This window comes from Acomys russatus, chromosome X (genome assembly GCF_903995435.1).
Source record: "Acomys russatus chromosome X, mAcoRus1.1, whole genome shotgun sequence".
Classification (NCBI taxonomy): domain Eukaryota; kingdom Metazoa; phylum Chordata; class Mammalia; order Rodentia; family Muridae; genus Acomys; species Acomys russatus.
The window spans coordinates 91,229,014-91,249,456 of record NC_067169.1 but is presented as its reverse complement, the minus strand read 5'-3'; the positions used below and the strand labels follow the sequence as shown (position 1 = coordinate 91,249,456).

General features: G+C 37.4%; 1 protein-coding gene across 1 annotated transcript; it reads right to left on the bottom strand.

Moving 5' to 3' along the window:
• Positions 1-11,224: 11,224 nt before the first annotated feature.
• Positions 11,225-17,271, bottom strand: L1td1 (LINE1 type transposase domain containing 1). The gene is given in 4 exon segments (XM_051141870.1): positions 11,225-11,259; positions 16,540-16,726; positions 16,728-16,797; positions 16,799-17,271. Coding segments are annotated over 4 exon segments (765 nt in total).
• Between the last annotated feature and the right edge of the window lie 3,172 nt (positions 17,272-20,443).

Here is a 20,443-nt window from a genome sequence, read left to right as displayed (position 1 = left end):
ATTGTAAGTATTACTGTAGTATTGTAAGACCACTGATGCCTTCCATACCCCAGCAGCATAATGAAAACTAGCCAGCAGGAATTTAATATCCTGCGTCAATTCATTATTTATCTAAGTGTTGCACTTGAAGTATACAGTTTGTTCAGCAAAGGATCTTACTCTCTAGTTATGCCGTGCAAACTAATAACAAGGCAATAGCCTGTCTTGTTTTGGAGGCCTCTAAGATTTCACTGACAAACAACTTGTAGGGAGGTAACTTGTGCATGGCACTGAGGTTTTCATTTAAAACCCCATTTCTTCAGGGAGTGGCATTCATCCCATGTGAAACACCTCTTTTCAAACTCCTTTTTAGAAGAAACCATGGCTTAATTAGCTTAGGAAATGATAGGGTTTCAGAAGGATTCATCATACATCTTTAGCTCTGGTAAACTCACCCCCATTTCAGCACTCCTTTCCCCCACCATCAGAAAATCTTTACTTACCAGTATCCCCATAACTCTGCCTTATCATATCACATACGTTCTACTATCACATTTTTGTATTATTTAACTGTGTTACAAAGCCATAGGATCCCATATAAGTTCTTCGTGCATATTATATTTTTTCAGCCTCTTGCTTTCTCTTCCTGATCACTTCAGTACCTTATTGAACATTTCCACCCCCAATATTATCTCTATTACTTTCCTTTCACCTCAACCATAATTTACTATCCTCACTCTAAGTTCCTGATGAGCACATGTGCTCTGAGATAAACACACAAAACACACAACTTGAGGTTAGCATATACATTTTTTCTAATTGCTATTCTTTAATGAAATCAGTATTTATAGTTTCTCATCAACAAAACATCTTTTTTAATTAAACATTTTTCGTTTCTTACATATACATTTATATTATTACACATATATACAATAAACTACCTATAGCAAGAAGAACCACGAACAATCAGAAATTATATAAATGTTACATTCTTAGTGTTTTGGCTATTTGTATTTGACAACCTTGAAGAAAACATCTTTCCTATCTTGGTGGGTTTAAAATCTCAATATAAATCACTCTCCATTTGAAAGAGAACACTGTATTTGTCTTTGGGGTTCTGCACGACTTCACTAAGAATAATTCATTTTGACTTCCAACAATTTGCTTGTGGATTTCATGATTACATTTTTCTTTACAGGCAATATTATAATATGCATATCTAACACACTGAACTTTTTGAGGACACTGCAATAGAACAGAAAATAATTATAAGACCTGAGAAATGGGAATACATGAGATGAAAGAGATGCCCAAGTGGCAACAGGAACAATAATCAAAATCTGGAGGCAGGAGTCCTTTCTTTTAAACCGTTATCATACAATCTAAAACTTTCATCACTGTGTACATTTTAATATAGTGAAACATATATATACTAATATTTCTAAATAAATATTAATGACAGATTTATTAAAAAATAACCAAATTTTCTTTCAAATGGTAATGGGTAAAAATTGTTCCCATCCAAAGAGCAGATTACTACTGGGCAAGAAAAAGGGAAAAGAAAAATAATTCCCAATTTAATAATAAGAGAAAATAACAGAGACAGTTTGCCGCCTGAACAGTCACCCATAGCTCTCTAAAATGTTGAAGCATCATCTTTAGTCTTCTTGTCCAATATATATTACAGACAAATTTGTGAGGCAGGAACTATTGAGGACTTCATTACCTTGTCTTGGCAGAGTTTGGCCATCATCAACTCTGCCTGCATCAAAACTTGCCAAGTTTTAGGCAGAATTCTGTCACTGGTCAAAATGAGGATATTTTGCCCCGTGACTGGTTTGCCATATTTGAATCCACCTCCATGAGGAGGTTCTTTGGTACTCATCATCCTCTTTGAGGTAGGCTGGGTGTTCTCAGGAGTTAAAATGTTTTGTTGTCAAATAATCATTTTAGCAATATAGACATATTTAAGCCGTATTCTGTAGGACTCTGAGGTTTTTGAAGACCTTAACTATTTTTCCTTATCTGTCTATAAAATCATACCTATCTGTTACACCTAGGGTGAATATTCTTGTGGTATAAATAGACTAGTAATTGACATGACCATGATTTGATCAATTGACAATTAACTTGTCTAACTTATTTATCCTAAACAGCCTGCAGTAGCATTTTCAAAGTATTGGAGGTAAATCTTGTATTCTACTTGAGTGGTATGGGTACAATACCTCACATTAGAGTAGAAATATGTATAATGTGTGTGAAGAATAATCTTAAATTTGAATTCTAAACCAATGTATCAAAATTAAACTTATTTTGCATTGATATATAAATTTCTATACCAATGAATTATAAATAACCTTGTGTGCACAGTTAAGGCCTAAAAGTTGTGGGGTTTACTCAACAATCCATTTTTTGTCACATCTTCCCCACACACCTCCACCTTTCTTTCCCCTTCTTTCTTTTCAGTCCCCATCTCCAAATCCAAGAAAGAATGATAAAGGAACAAAGAGAGATCTCTGAGTCCAACCTCATTATAGCAACTTATAACCAACTCCCAGTGAAAACAAACACCTAAAGCCCAAGAAAGCATCCAAAAACCTACCCAACCACCATTAAGGGGAAATGGGGTGTCGTTCTCTTAGGGTTTCTTCCAGCTGATTTGGGACAAATAATATCCCCCATTTGGGGAAAATGGTTAAACAAAGTAGGAATATCATTTGTGGTCCAGTTTCTAAATGTTGAGAACTTCCAGGCTTAATAAAAGTCCTGTGTGGGACAGTCTGAAATGCTGGACCAATTGGGTACAGAACCTTTCTTCGAAGCTGTCTTGGGAGCTGTCCTGATGGAGACCAACAACTGACATACTTGAGTTTGAAAATTAAGCCTAGTTGTTTAGGGATTAAGATATCTTTAGGTATAGATAAATGTTTTAAGTTGATAGAGATGAGATATAATAGATATTGAGTTACATTCAGAATTTTAGACTCAACAACATATGAAAATGTTTTATTCAAGGTTGCCAAATACAAACAACCAAAACACTATGAATGCAACATGAATGTAATTCCTGAATGTTCTGTGGTTCTTTTTCTGTATGTATTTTATTTTATATAAGTGTAATAATATAAATCAACATATAAAAATGTAAAAAATTAATTAAAAAAAAAGAAAACTAATTCCTGTACTGGTATATGCAATAGCTTTGAATGAGTCTCACAAAAATTTTGTGACCAAACACATCAGACACAAAAACAAAATTACTGGCTTTTAGAAGCCAAAGAAAAATTAATCTAAGCTTTAATACTATCAAATGAATTACTGTTCATCTTGGACCACCACTTAAGGTAGGAAATGAAAGAAAAACCTATCAGAAGACCCTCAGAAGTGGTGTTATGTTATGTGGAGGCCAGTTGTATACTTGTATTTCTACCTTTTCACAATCACGGACAACATGATCAACTTGAAAGTTAATGTTTTCCTCATGAAGAACCATGTGCTAAACATTTTCAGTAATATCACTGTTTTAGGGAATTCCTTTCCTGAGGAGAAATAAACAGTGCCTACTCCTTATACTCTAACAATCAAGTGAAGTCCAATTTGGATAAAGAATCTCAGTAGGGAAGAAGAGTTTATTGGGTGTATTTACCCATGCTCTCACTGGTGTGGTGCTGCTTACAGGAATGCAAGGGACATCAAAACAGCTGCTCCAGAAAGTCTATACCCAGCACCAATAATGGCTTACCCATAACAGCTTATATGGGGTTCCCCTTCAGTTAACTTGTCAGACCCTCTACTACTGTAACTCTTGAAACCCTAAGACCAAATAGCAAAGAACATATGTCTGGAACATACAAAAGATAGTCCTGGAACTCCCTAACTCTGTCCCTACTTCTATAATGGAATATCAGTGGTCCATAGTCTTTACCTTAAGGGTCTCTTAAATGAGGGCACAACTGATCTGATGAGAATGGCAGCTGTTTCATTATGATAACCACATACTGTATAGAAAGTAAAAGAATATACTATATCCGGACTTAATTTTTGGTGACATTGTTACAAGAAATTGTCCAAACTCCTACTATATACTTATAATGTATATATTATTATATTGTGACTTTTTCAAAAGAAGCAACATTTACAACAACCACATCATAAAAAGGAGTCAAGTCACTTCAAAAATGCTCAATAACATCAGTCATGAGTAATACGTAAATTGAACACATAATCTGATAACACTTTCCATTATGACTGTCTCAAACTTAAGTTATGCCTCCAATTATATGTCCTGCCCAGAATATGGAGCAGTTAGAACCATCTTATGTTACTCTGTGGAATGAAAAAATGAGGTCATCTTTTAAAAACTGTCTGACCATGTCTTATAAAGCTATAGCTACACCTATCCAAAGTATATGTAAATATGGATAACCCTCACTAACATTTTGATGAGTTGCAGAAGCTAGATGAGAAAGAGTATAGCCTATGTGCTTGCACTTACAGCAAGAGCTAAAAGAAGCCAAAATAATTTATGATAAAAGATATCAGATATTTTCCTCAGGGAAAGGAGTCTCTCAGATAGTAAATTTGCCAAAATTAATGGTGCTTTATGTTGAGTGAACTTTACTGTGTAAAAATTAAAGCTCATTAATGAAATCAACAAAGGAAATTTCACTGAATTAAAAATTTTCAAACATCAACAATGTTATAATTTTATTAACACATTATAAATGCTTGAGAATTTTTAAGATATGCAGTCTTGTGCACTATTGCCAAATATTGAGAACTATTGGACTGCTGCACAACCATTCTTTTATTAACTGGAGAATATTGGCATAATGAGATAGTTTCAAGGAACCAGTCAGAACACAAATCAATCTCCATGCTCAACTATACTGTTTAATGCCTTCTTTAAACTGATTTGATACTAGTGGAAATTTATATAGTAGTTAAAAACTGGGATTGAAGAGATGGATCACTGGTTAACAACACTGGATGCTCTTGAAGAGGCCAAGGTTCAACTCCCAGAACTACATGGCAGCCTTGAAACCAATAGTTACTCCAGTTCCATGGGATCCAATGGCCTCTTCTGGCCTCTGCCAAGATCTGAACATATACAGAAAGAACAGCAATAAGAAGTAAAAAAAAAAAAAAACACTTTTTAATTAAAAATTTGTATCACATATTCCAGAAACTGTCTAGTCTACAACAGTTAGTTATAAAACCAAAATATGGCCTTTATTCATTTTATTTTCTTCTAATGGCACATAAGAAATACTGCCAAAATAGCAACAGTGGTCATTAGCAAGATTTTTGAATAGAGAGAAATAGTTGAAAAAAATATACTGGATTCTAAAGGATGAAAAAGGAGGTGACCATAAGAGAAGGAAGCAAAAACAAATAGGAAACTGGATTGGAAGTTAATATTCTTTGGCTAGTAAAGGTCATTAAGGCCTAGGAATGATACTCAGAGCTCATTATTAAAGCAAACTGAGCTACAATAGCAAAAGCTATATAATTTAAATAAGTAGTGTAGGAGAAAGAACCTATGACTAATTCTCTAACAATCTAAGTCAAAGACTAATTCAAACTACTTTTGGAAAATTCCTTTCCTTCTTTAGACAGCTTCACCTTAATGAAGTAAAAGGTTAGAATTTTATGACTTCTAAGCCTGGACTCCTTAAGCATTTGTTACTTAATTTTAAGTATAGGACATAATATATTCCAGGATGTAGGAGATCTTACAAGGGCATATTTCAGGATTCTGAGAATCAGAAATTTCCAGAACTAGAAAGGCCAAAAACTTTTATTTTATGTATCAGGAGCAAAAGAAGCTAAACAACCACGGAACAAATGAATGTCATCTCCAGTTCAACTTGTTTATTTATCATCATTCTCTGTGTCTTGCACCTATGAATTTCTCACAATCAAAATGATTGTGTCCACTTATGGTCTGTGTTAAAGCTTTGCTCAATCCATTTCTGTCTGTACCTTCCTCTCAGGGGTTATTAGTGTGCTTGAGAAGAAGTGATGCTACACATTCACTAGAGAATATTCTAGCATCACATTCTGGCATGTATTTAAGAATATTAGCATTTTTATTGGATAAAAGTATGTATTAAAGATAAAGAACATTTTATGCTCTGACTGAGGACCTGGGTTCAGTTGCCCCCAACTCATATTGTCTTATAGCCAGTCCCAAAGGATCTGACATCCTCTTCCAACCTCAGTGGCTGTCAGGCATTTGCATGGTACACTGGAACACATGCAAACAAACACACAAATATATAAGAAGAAAGTATAGCCTTTGGGGTAGACTTATTGTCAAAGTTCCAATTAGACTTAAATGTGATATGAACCTTACTGTGATAGTGAAAACTATCTCTACAGCTGATTGACACAGCTTTAAAATTATAAAAGGAACAATTGTGTTTGCACTTTGTAATCAGAACTTCCACATCAAAAGATCAGACTTGTTGCAGTTAAATTAGTAACAATTGTGCTATTTAAGTAATCTAAAATTATTTCCTACCCAGAAATACTAGGCTAAGTAAGTATATTTACTACCATCACTTAATGATCTTAGCTCAAAGGAGATCTTAAGCTTGTCCTGAAACATGGGCTGTAGAAGAAAATCAATGAATTAAAAATAAAGCAAGGCTGAGGATATGTCTCAATTGTTAAGAGTCATTCACACATCATGAACAGTGAAAAAAATGTGATTTCTCTTTCTCTTGTTGCATGTTTAAAAAAAATATTCCATATAAGTCAATAACATCCTACACACAAAGATTTCATTCATCTAAAACAGTGATAAGTAAAAAAGAGTCTCCAACCTGTGCAAAGAGATCCAACAAAAAAGATGGGTGTGTTGCTACATGCTTGTAATCTCAACTATTCAGAAGGTTGTTGTAGTCCTTGAACTTTTTCAAACCTACTTTATTTGGAGTTTTTTAATGGTTATACCTCCCTACCAACCCACCTACCCTTGAAAAAAGACAAAATAAACTAATGGGAACAGGAGAAGTAGACTTTTTTAGACTCAGATCCTTGGAGCAATTCCACTCTTCGTAGTCAGGATTTCAGCAGACAAATGTTAAACAGCCAAACATCAATTCAGCAAAGATGATTTCAAACACAGCCACCAGAACATGGAGCAACAACCAGAACCCAGAGCACCAGCCAGAACCTCCGAAGCCTTCACTGGAACAGTTCTCTCTAGGATCATCTCAAAGGGGAGTGATGAACAGCCAAACAGTAGAAAATGATGCCAAGACCAAAATCCCAGCCTCTTGTTTCTTGTTTTGGGCAGAGACCATGCCTCCGAAAGAGGCAGTTCCTCTTCTAGTGGACAAACTTCACCTGTTCTCTCACAAGTGTGTTTCCAGTGGAAAATCACCGTACACCTGTACACCCTCACACAAGTCGGTTTTGCATCCCACACTTGGGATCAAAACAAAAACATATTTACATCCACTACAGGTTGTAGCAGGAGTAAACTACTTCAGGTCCTGCCTTTATTACATAGTGAGACCTTGTCAAAAACAAAAACAAACAACATAAACAGCACCAAAATTGTGATCAAATAAACACAAACAAACAATTAAAACAACAACTAAAAACTCAGTTAAAAGAACATGTAGAAATAGCTCATAAACACATATATAAACATATAAAGCATCAGAAACACCGAGAAAAGAAAATCCACAATTAAATAGTATAGTGAAAGTGGAGCTTAACCGGAGACATGTAAGGGCTAAAAAGAAATCCATATTGGCTAGACCATCATTGACTAAGTAGAAACATTCCACTAGTATGTTAGTGGTTGGTGTGCAAATTCTGGGCAGTAATCATGCTACAGACCAGGCACAGAACACTCAACTAGCCAGGAGGCTATGCAGGAAAGCTCTGGGCTGTCTAAATGAGAGACTGCATGACTACAAATATTCATTCTCAACTGGCAAACACGATTCCTTTCCATTGGAATGAATGAGGCTCGTAAAGCCAAGAGTTTGATTATACACAAGGAGATTGCTTGGGTGTTGATCCACAACTTAGATTCCTCTTACGTAAATGAGGAATTTGCCTGAGTTGCTGACAGTGCTGATAAAAAATAGCCTCTAGCTATAGAGAGCTGCCTTTATTCAAGGACACACCCTTTACTGGGCGGCCTGCATCGAATGAACCACTCAGTAATATTAAGGCATAGTAAAAATCTTGACCAACTAGGAGGTTGAGAGTACAAGATGTTTGGAGTACATTACAATTAGATTTATCTTATCTTGCCATTCCATTATTCATTGCTTCTAACAACTCTCATTAATAAACATCCTACCTACTAAGGTAAACCAAGTATTAGAGTCAGCACCTAGAAAAGCCTAACCTATTGCAAACTTTGAAAAATGTTAGTAAAACTGAAAAAAATTGAAAACATTAGATGTGAGATACATATTAACTATAAAGAGGAGATATTGAGTAGGTACTATGCACAATGAAGGACTCATTTTTTTTTTTTTGGAGCAGCTCAGTAGGTGAGTGTACCTTACTTAAAATTGCTATCACCTATATGGAAAACTGAGTGCAGAGGTCAAATGTATCACCCCAATTTTCTGGGTGGGACATGGAGACAGGTGGGCCTTTACAGTGCATTAGCCTGGCAATCTAGCTCAATTAGTGAACTCTAAATTAAATGAGAGTTTGATGTCCCTCAAAATAATATGGACAGAGGTAAAGAAAGATACCTAATGTTAATCTTTGGTCTTCACACATATGCTTGTAGATGAACACACTAGTGGCCTCCAGAATACACAAACAACAATAATAGCACTAGTACTAATAAAGAGAATAATGTGCACAGACATTTTGGATGGTCACAGATATAGACTCCTCTTTCCCTTTCAGAGAATATGAATGATCAGTAGAGTCCATGAGAAGAAATCCCATAATAATCCCAGATGATTTATCCAGGTTGTTATGTGAATCAATCTTTCATTGACTTTATTCATCTACCAAGACTCCCACAAAAAGTAGTCCAAGCCTCCCTTCATCTGTACAGATAAAGGATCTGCAAAGCAAGCTGTGGATCTAGGAGCCACTTTCAGACCCCCAAGGATAAAAGGTATCCTACAAGCTCCTAGATAGAAGCAAACTTTATTACAGTGAGCCACAAAGCCTTTTAAGGGCACCCTCCTTTAAGGGTACCAGAAGACTCAAACTGAAGGACAGCCTTCTATTGCCTCAAGGTAGCACTAGCAGAGGCTGGTTCTACCAGATAAACCAAACACACTAAAATAGTTATACAACATCCATAAAAATGATTATATCATTAAATCTACAATATACTAACTCAAATCATTAACAGGGGGACTGCATTTTCTAAAATCAAACATTTTAAAAGATCTGGACTTTCCAGGTTTTATTAGATTATTTGTTCAGAACACAGCAAAACAATTAAGAAAATAACAATAAGAAAAAAGTTGAAATCAATACTAAAATGAATCAAAACCTAAATATTTCATGTTTGTTTAACTAGGAAATGTGAAGGAATAAAATTTTAAAAATTCATGCCTATGACTCAGAAGGGAACTCAGAAAAATCATAGGGTACAGGCTAGTAAAAACAAATCACATTTTTATCTTTAACAGTATGCAAAACAAAACTTTAAAAACTAGTATCAGTTCAAATTACCCAAACCTGGAAGCAAACTCCATTTCCTTGATCAGTTCTTTACTGATGGAGACATTGTTCAAATGTCATCAATCATGATTATTAAATACTAAATTACCTTCTCTATCATCACATGTTTTCTTGAAAGAAAATACTTTGTTCATTGCTGTCATACCAGAACCTACAGTAATACCTACCACATAGCCATAATAAATAAAAGTTGGTTTAGGAAATTAATTTAAGAAGGGATTTCATTTTTATTAGAGTTAGATATCTCTACTTTACCACTAATTTATTAAAAAACTGAAAAAAAACTTGCATAGTTAAAGGAACTATTACCATTTTAAGCACACCTTTGTACCCAAAAGTAATAATAGTTAACTTATTTCTGAAAATAGAAGTGTCTTGAGAAGGATCTCACTGAGAATATATCAAGAGAAGAATGAACATGTGTTTCCAACTCTGGGTATGACATGAAATTGTGGATTAAATTACCCATGTTAGCCACTGGAACCTACTATATAGTGTCCAGTTCCAAATGAAGTGCATAGGATAGAACCTTGTTATTTAATGCATACAAACCTTCCTAGAGTACTAGAATCTTCCTCATAGACCCAAATTGAATCTCCTTCTATGGGTCACCAAACATGCTTTGCTTGGAACATGTATAATGCTGAAGGAAGCCACATCCATCAGAGAAGCTTTTCAAAGCATATGAAGATTTCCCATTATTATGGTCATTTTTAGACATGCTACAGATTCTGTGGTCAATGTAGTGACTGGTAATAGGTAATTTATTGTAGCATTAGTTAATATAGATTGGCGCATCACTTCCACGCTCTTCTCCTTACATATGCTGTTGGATCTAGAGGAGATAAATCATGCCTTACTATACATTGAGAAGTAGAAAGAAGGAAACTTACATTATACAGTAAGTCAACTGCTAGTTGTTTCTGGGGGAAAAAGTCAAGTCCAGCCATATGCCAGTATATTACCCCCAAGAATAAGCTATTAGAGTTGAGATAAGATAGATATTGAATCTCATTTGGAAATCTAGACCCAACAAGACAGGAAAAACACTTACTTCAAAGGAGACAAATGCAGATGGCCAAGTCACTATGAGTGTAACATATATAGTACTCAGTATTCTCATGATTGTCACATGATTCTTCCTGCTGTATGTAGTTTGTTTTACACATGTGTAATAAAATAAAAGTATATAAAAAAAGAAATCTTTAGTGTGCTTCATGAATAACACTTAAGGTAAAAATCTCAACCACTTATAATTGATTATAAACCATGAGTGTCTTTCTGGGTCTGGGTTACCTCACTCAGGATGATCATTTCTAGTTCCATCCATTTGCCTTCCAATTTCATGATATTCTTGTTTTGATTAACTGAATAGTATTCCATTGTGTAAATGTACCACAGTTTCTTTATCCATTCCTCAGTTCGGGTACACCTAGGTTGTTTCCAGGTTCTGGCTATTACGAATAAAGCTGCTATAAACATAGTTGAGCATATGTCCCTGTTGTATGATGGAGCATCTCTCAAGTATATGCTCAGGAGTAGAGTATCTGGATCTCTAGGTAGCAGTTTTCTGAGAAAGTTCCAGAGTGACTTCCAAAGTCATTGTACAAGTTTCACTCCCACCAGCAGTGGAGGAGTGTTCCCCTTTCTCTACATCCTCACCAACATGTGCTGTCACTTAGGTTTTTTATCTTAGCCTTTCACATAAGTGTAAAATGGAATCTCAGAGTTGTTTTGATTTGCATTTCCCTCATGTCTAGGAATGTTGAGCATATCCTTAAGTGTTTCTCAGCCACTCAATATTCCTCTGTCAAGAATTCTCTGTTTAGCTCTGTACCCCATGTTTTAATTGGGTTATTTGGTTTGGTGGTATTTAATTTCTTGAGTTCTTTATATGTTGTGGATGTTAGCACTTTGTCAGATGTGAGGATCTTTTCCCAGTCTGTAGGCTGTCACTTTGTTCTCTTGACAGTGTCCTTTGGCTTAGAGATGCTTTTGAGTGCCATGAGATCCCATTTATTAAATGTTGATCATAGAGGCTGAGCTGTTGGTATTCTGTTCATGAAGTTGTCTCCTATGCCAATGAACTCAAGGTTTTTTCCCACTTTTTTTTTCTAACAGATTTAGTGTGTCTGGTTTTATGTTGAGGTCTTCAGTCCATTTGGACTGTAGTTTATTGCATGGTGATAAATATGAATTTATTTGCATTTTTCTACATGTAGCCATCTAGTTAGACCAACAATCACTTATTAAAGATGCCATCTATTTTTCATTGTAGGAATTTGGTTTTTTTGTCATCAATCAAGTGTCCATAGGTGTGTGGGTTTATTTCTTGGTCTTTGATTCGAGTCTACTGATCAACCAGCCTATTTCTATGCCAGTACCATGCTATTTTTATTGCTGTTGTTCCATAGTACAGCTTCAGATCCAGGATGGAGATTTCTCTGGATGATCTTCTATTGCTCAGATTTTTTTTTAGCTATTCTGGGTTTTTTGTTTTTCCATGTAAAGTTTAGAATTGATTTTCAAGGTCTGTAAAGGATTGTGTAGGATTTTTTGTTTGTTTGTTTGTTTTGGGATAGGGTCTCTCTGTGTAGCCCTCGCTCTCCTAGACTCATTTTGTAGACCAGGCTGGCCTCAAACTCACAAAGACTCACCTGTCTATGCTTCCCAAGTCCTAGGATCAAAAGCATGTGCCACCATGCCTGGCTTTTTGTAGGAATTTTTATGGGTATTGCGTTGAATCTGTAGATTGCTTTTGGTAAGATGGCTATTTTTACTATGTTGATCCTCCTGATCCATGAACATGAGATATCTCTCCATCTTCTGATATCTTGTTCAGTTTCTTTCTTTAGAAATTGGAAGCTTTTTTCACACATTTTTTTTCACTTGCTTGGTTAGTATTACACCAAGATACTTTATATAATTTGTGGCTATTGAGAAGAGTGTACTTTCCCAAATTTCTTCCTCAGCCCAGTTGTTATTTGTATGCAGCAGGGATATTAATTGTCTTTTTAGTTGATTTTGTATATAGCCACTTTGCTGAAGGTATTTATCAGCTGTAAGAGTTCCTTGGTAGAATTTTTTGGGTCACTTAAGTATACTATCATATCATCCCCAAATAGTGATAATTTGACTTCTTCCTTTCTAGTTTGTATCCCCTTGGTCTCCTTTAGTCTTCTTGTTGTTCTACCAAGGACATCAAGTACTATATTGAAGAGATATGGAAAGAGTGGGCAACCTTATCTTGTCCCTGATTTCAGTGGAATTGATTTAATTTTCTCTCCGTTTAGTTTGATGTTGGCAATTGGCTTGCTGGATATTGCCTTTATTATGTTTAGGTATATACCTTGTATCCCTGATCTCTCCAAGACTTTAAAAATGAATAGATATTCTGTTTTGCCAAATGTTTTTCTGACATCTGATGAGATGATCATGAGGTTATTTTTTTCCTTTCAGTTTGTTTATATGATGTATTACATTGATGGATTTCTGTATATTGCACTTCCCCTGCATGCTTGGGATAAAACCTACTTGGTCATGGTGAATGATATATTTTTCCAACAATAGGTAACTTATTTTTTTAATTTTATTAATGTATTCAGATTAAAACTCAATTGTTATACCATCACTTGTATCCTCCTGTTCCTTCCTCTCTTCTGCTTTCACCCTATTTCCCTCCCTTAGGTCTAAGACCAAAGGGGACCTCCTACCCCACTATATAGTCATAGGCTACCAAGTCTCATCTTGGTAGCCTGCTTATTCTTTCTTTGAGTGCCACCCAGCATCCCCACCAAGGGGAGGTGGTCAAATATGGGGCACCAGAGTTCATGTCAAAGTCAGTCCCTCCTCTCCACATAACTGTGGAGAATGTCCTGTCCATTGGTAGATCCAAGTAGGGGTTCGATGTTTACTACTTGTATTGTCCTTGGTTAGTGCAATAGTTTGAGCAGAACCCCCTGGGTCCTTTAATTTCCCCATCTCCTATATTTGTCTTACCTAGAGTCCCAGTGGGATGTCCTCACATCTATCCTAATCTCCTGGTAAGTGAAGGCTTTTATGGGACATGTCTTTTGGGCTAGTGCCCAATTATAAGTGAGTATATACCATGTGAGTCTTTCTGCTTCTGGGTTAACTCACTCAGTATGATCATTTCTAGTTCAATCCATTTGTCCACAAATTCCAGGAATTCTTTGTTTTTAATAGCTGAGTAGTATTCCATAGTGTAAATGTACTGCAGTTTCTTTATCCATTCTTCAACTGAGTGACATTTAGGCTGTTTCCAGGTTCTGCCTATTATGAATAAGGCTATTATGAACATAGTTGAGCATATGTCCATGGTGGATGATATTTTTGATGTTTTCTTGGATTCAGTTTGTGAGTATTTTACTGAATATTTTTGCATCTATGTTCATAAGAGAAATTGGTCTGAAATTTTCTTTCTTTGTTGGGTCTTTGTGTGGCTTAGGTATCAAGGTGACTGTGGCCTCATATAAACAGTTTTCTAATGTTCCTTCTGATTCTATTTTGTGGAATAGTTTGGAAAGAATTGGTAGTAGGTCTCCTTTAAAGTTCTGGTAGAGTTCACTGCTGAATCCATCTTGGCCCTGGGCTTTTTTGTTTGGGAGACCTTTGATGACTGTCTCTTTCCTTAGAACTATTCAATTTGTTTACCTGATCTTGACTCAATTTTGGTAGTTGGTACCTATCAAGAAAATTGCCCATTTCATTCCAATTTTCAAATTCTGTGGCACATGGGCTTTTGAAGTAAGCCCTAATAATTCTTTGGATTTCCTCAGTATCTGTCATTAGGTCTCTTTTTCATTCCTGATTTTGTTGATTTGAGTACTCTCCCTCTGCCTTTTAGTAAGTTTGCCTAAAGGTTTGTGTATTTGTTGATTTTCTCAATGAACTAGCTCTTGGCTTCATTGGTTCTTTGAATTATTCTCTTTGTTTCAGACTTATTGATACCTGCCCTGACTTTCGTGATTTCCAGCAGTCTACTCCTCTTCAGTGTGTCCACTTCTTTTGTTCTAGAGCTTTCATGTTATCTGTTAAGTTTCTAGTATGGGATCTTTTCAAATTCTTTATAAAGGCACTTAGTGCTATGAACTTTTCTATTAGAACTCCTTTCATTGTGTCCCACAAGTTTGAATATGTTGTGCCTTCATTATCATTGATTTCTAGGAAGGTTTTAATTTCTGTTTTTATTTCATCCCTCACCAAGATGTCATTGAGTAGGGCATTGTTCAGTTTCCATGTGCTTGTAGACTTTCTGTTCTTTCTATTGTTGTTGAGTTCCAGCTTTAATCCATGGTGATCTGATAAAATGCAAAGGATTTTTTCAATCTTTTTGTGTCTATAGAGGTTTTCTTTGTGATCAAATATATGATCAATTTTGAGGGAAGTTATGTGAGGTGCTGAGAAGAAAGTATATTCCTTTTTGTTTGGGTGAAATGTTCTGTTGGTATCAGTTGGGTCCATTTGATGCATGACGTCTATCAGTTTCATTTTTTCTCCATTTAGTTTCTGTCTTGATGATCTGTCTACTGTGGAGAGTGGAGTGTTGAAGTCTCCCACTATTAATGTGTGGGGCTTGATGTGTTAAATTTTAGTAATGTTTCTTTTATGAATGTGGATGCTGCCACATTGGGGGCATAGACATTCAGGATTGAGACATCATCTTGGTGTATTTTTCCTTTGATGAGTATGAAGTGTCCTTCCCCATATCTTTTCATTAGCTGAGGTTGAAAGTCTGTTTCATCAAAAAACCCAGAATAGCTAAAACAATCTTGTACAATAAAAGATCCTCCAGAGGAATCTCCATACCTGATCTCAAGCTGTACTATAAAGCAACAGTAATTAAAAGAGCATGGTACTGGCACAGCAACAGGCTGGTTGATCAGTGGAATCGAATTGAAGACCCAGATATGAATCCACACACATATGGTCACTTGGTTTTTGACAAAGAAGCGAAATCTATTTAATGGAAAAAGGATAGCATCTTCAACGAATGGTGCTGGTCTAACTGGATGTCTATGTGTAAAAAAATGCAATTGGACACATATTTGTCACCATGTACGAAACTCAAGTCCAAGTGGAAGGATCCAGAGGGTGCTAAAAATCTACAAGAAGAACATGATAGGCAGATTTGTGCCCAGGGTTCCTGTTCAAACTATGGCTCCAGCCAAGGACAATACAGGCCGTAAACTTCAAACCCCTACCCAGATCTAGCCAACGGACAGGACATTCTCCACAGTTGAGTGGAGAGTGGGATATGACTTTCACAGGTGCTCTGGTGCCTCATATTTGACCACGTCCCCTGGAAGGGGAGATGTGGTGGCACTCAGAGGAAGGATAGCAGGCTACCAAGAAGAGACTTGATACCCTATGAGCATATACAGGGGGAGGAAGTCCTCCTCAGTCACAGCCATAGGGGAGGCGAGTAAGTGGAAAGTGGGAGTGAGGGAGGGAGGAATGGGAGGATACAAGGGATGGGATAACCATTGAGATGTAATAAGAATAAATTAATAAAATAAAATAAAAAGAATGTCTGTTTCATTGGATACTGGAATGGCTACTCCAGCTTGTTTCTTGGATGCATTTGCTCTAAGGTAATGTTTATCTTTATTGCTGAGGTGTGTTTCTAATATACAGCAGATTGATGGGTCCTGCTTTCCCATCCATTCTGTCTGCCTGTGTCTCTTTATTGGGTACATAGGCTATTGATGTTAAGAGATATTAATAATCAGTGGTTGTAGGTTCCTTTTTTAATGTTGGTTAGTGGTAAAATGTGTGTGTGTAGGTTTCCTTTCTTTTGGTTTTGTCAACGTGGGGTTATTTACTTATGCCCTTTGTTTTCATGGGGACAATTACCCTCCTTGGGTTGGTGTTTTCCCTCCAGTATCTTCTGTAGGGCTCTATTTGTGGCTAGGTACTGTTTAAACTTCATTTTGTAGTGAATTATCTTGTTTTCTCCATCTATGGTGATTGAAAGCGTTACTGGGTATAGTAGTCTGGGTTGGTTTCTGTGGTCTCTTAGCATCTGCATGACATTTGTCTGTCTAGGCCCTTCTGGCTTTTATAGTCTCTGTTGAGAAGTCAGGTGTAATTCTGATAGGTTTGCCTATATGTTACTTGGCCTTTTTTCTCTTGCAGCTTTAATATTCTTTCTTTGTTCTGTATTTTTAGTGTTTTAATTATTATGTGTCTGGAGGATTTTCCTTTCTTAGGCAATCTACTAGGAGTTCTGTAGGCTTCTTGTACGTTTGTGGTCATTTCCTTTTTTAGGTTGGGGAAGTTTTCTCTTATGATTTTGTTGAAAATATTTTCTGGGCATTAGAGCTGGGAGTCTCCTTTTTCTTCTATTCTTATTATTCTTACATTTGGACTTTTCATAGTGTCATAGATTCTACATTTTCTATGACTGTTGTATCTCCTATCCCTGAGACTTTTTTCTTCCGTTTCTTGTACTCTGTTGGTGATGCTTGTGTTTGTAGATCCTGTCCTCTTCCCCAGGTTTTCTATTTCCAGGATTGTGTCATAGTGTGTTTCCTTCATTGCTTCTATCTCCATTTTTAGGTCTTGAATCCTTTCATCCATTTACTTCTCCTTTTTGATTGTAGTTTCTTCCACTAATTTCTTTAAGCGATATGTTCAATTCTTTCATCTCTTTGTGTATTCCTGTTCTAGTTTGAGAGATCCATTTTCCTCCTTTAAGGCTTCTATCATTTTCGTAACCACAGATTTGAATCCTTTCTCCTGTGCTTCATATGTAATAGTACCTCCAGCGTTTGTTGTGGTGGCCTGACTGTTGGTTTCTGGTGGTATCAAATGTTCCTGGTAGTTGTTACTTGTGTTCTCATGCTGACTTCATGGTGATATATCTGGTGTTAGCTGGTTTGGTGGTCTATGATGGTCAGAGAGTTTGGTGGTAGGTATAGACAACTGGGATTTGGTCCTATACCCTACTTACTTCTGCAGAGATGATTGTCTCTTTGCTTGCTCTTTATGACCCAGGGAGGTCAGGTGCATCTATTTGGTTCACTATCTCTGTTGGCTCCCTGATTGTGTACCAGGTAAGCTGGGGAGCAGGTGGAAAGGGATCGGAGCTCAGAGCTGCTATGGGCCAGCTTGCCTCTAGGAGTCAGAGGGCAATGTGTGACCCTGGTGCGTGAGCAGACCACAGTTCCCTCTGAGTACAGAAAATCAGAGATTGCACTCAGGCTAGGCATGATGCCGCCAGTCCCTGGTGCATGCTACTGCCTGGCTGGACCAGAGAACTTTCTATGAATTAGTCTGGGGATCTGAGGTCAGATCAGCTTGTTTGCTAGGCTGTGCAGTCTCCAGTGAAACAACAGACACAGATGCTGGCCTTTCTGTAGCACACAGTTCCCTCTGGGCCCAGGAGGTCAGAGATTGCACTCAGGCCAGGAGTGCGGCCTCAAGTCCCTGGGGCGCATCCACGCCTGCTGAGATCATGGAAGCTTCTGTGGGTTGGCCTCGGGATCTGATGTCAGATCAACCTGTTTTCTAGGCTATGTGGTCTCCAGTGGACCATCAATGGCAGATGCTGGAGTTTCCACAGCACACAGCACCATCTGGGCCCCAGAGGTCAGAAATTACACTTTCACAAGGCCTGCTGTGGCTACACCCTGGAGTGGGTTGACTTTCCCTGCATGGACTCAGGGAGTTTTCTGTGGATTCTCTGGGTAGCTTGAGGCCAGACCCGCCCATGCTCTGCACAGTTTGCAACCCATCTCACCTGGGGATCAACAGTACTGGTGTTCTGTATTTTTCAGATCTGTCCTTAGGTGGCTGTACAGTCACTGCTATCCTGCTATTCAAACAAGGTTGTGTTCTGATCATCATCTTGGATCCACCAGCACATTTATTGTCTTAATATGTATCCATGTCTCTCCCTATGTCTTTTCTCTCCTCTCCCTTTACATGCATACACATAAAAATATATCAGGTATTAAATAATATCATTCTTCATACTATTGTGTTAACTGCTCTTTCATGTCAATAGGCCACCATTTTCGTGGTTTGGAGATTTCATTCTATTGGTAGAGTGCTTGCATAAGTGGCCCAAAGCCCTGATTTTATCCCCAGCACTGTATAGAGCCAGCCATAATGGCACATCCCTGTAATCCCAGCCCTCCAGAGGTGAAAGCAGGGGGAATAAGACATTCAAAAAGTCATCCTGAGCTACATAGTGAGTTGAAGGCCAACCTCAGATATGAGACCCTGTCTTAAAAACACCACTTTGTTCTATACTCTCACGCCCTGTACCACTATGCTACACACCCATCAGCTTTCAGTAAGTTTCTATAAATCCTGTCATTGGAGCATTTTAGGTCCATATTGCAGGCACTAGTCTGTTATCACAGCACTTGAGAGTCAGAGGCAGGCGAATCTGTGACTTTGTTGACAACCTGGCCTACAAAGAGATGTACAGGACAGCCATAAGAACAGAGGCTGGAACAATGAGATTGTGTGAATACACAGATACTCCAGCCTAGACTTCCTGAGATCCCACCCCCTTTCTCTGACGCTCTGTCTTTCTCTGAATCTCTGTCTCTGTCTCTGTGTCTGTCTGTCTGTCTGTCTGTCTGTCTGTCTCTCTCTCTCTCTCTCTCTCTCTCTCTCTCTCTTAAATAGGAGTAAAACCACTCCTATTACAAAACAGGCCTATTCAGCTGATGTTCTCAAATCCTGGAAACCAAGGAGTTATGAGTGTCTCACAGGGATGCAGGAGTGCACAGGGGGCATGCAAGTCATGTGATGATGGCTGTTAATGCCCAAGGTATCAGAACATCAGACCCACAACTTCCATCTCCTCTTCCTGGAGAGACCATGAGCTCTCTGGGGGGCAAGATTGGGAGGCCTGAATCATTCTTCCATTTATTCTTTGAAATGTGTTGTTTGTCATATAATAGTTACTCTTAATTATGGAGGATGGCTATACTTTGATATATGTTCTCAGATATGTAAAGATCAAATCAAGGTAGTTAGTATTGACATCGATTCAGTGTTTAGTACACCTCCATGCTAGGAAACTTCAAACTCTACTCTCAATCTGCTGCTTCTTTCTCTAGCACACAGATAGCTCAGCATCTGTCTGTTGTAGGCAGAGGCCATGAGTCTGGAGATCAGAGAAGCACATCACAGTGTGTACCACAGAGAGGGAGAGGGCACTGTTGCAGTAGCATTGGTCAATAATCAGTAAATGTTTCATTCATTCCTTCCATTGATATTTACTGAGTAAGCATCTATTGCATTACTAGGAAGTGTACGAGGCTCTAACTACACACACACACACACACACACACACACACACACACACACACACACACATACTGTCCTTATTTTTACTAAAATCTGAGCTTTTTAATATTTATTTGCTTATTTATTTACATTTGGTTTTTCTCAATAGAGTTTCTCTATGTACTAGCCCTGGCTGTTCTGGACTCATTTTGTAGATGAGGCTGGCCTCTAACTTATAGAGATCTGCCTGCCTTTGCCTCCCAAGTGCTGCATTAAAGGCATGTACCATCATAATGCCCAGTTCTGAGCTTTTTTAAAAAGTACTTATTTTTATTTATGTGCATGGTGTCTGCATGTATGTCTGTGTGAGGGTGTCAGTTCATAGAGTTACAGAGCTGCAATGTAGGTGCTGGGAATTGAACTCAGGTCCTCTGGAGAAGCAGAACCTAATTCATTTGTCAGTCAGTCAATCTTTATCCTCTAATTATCTTAGATATCCTAGATA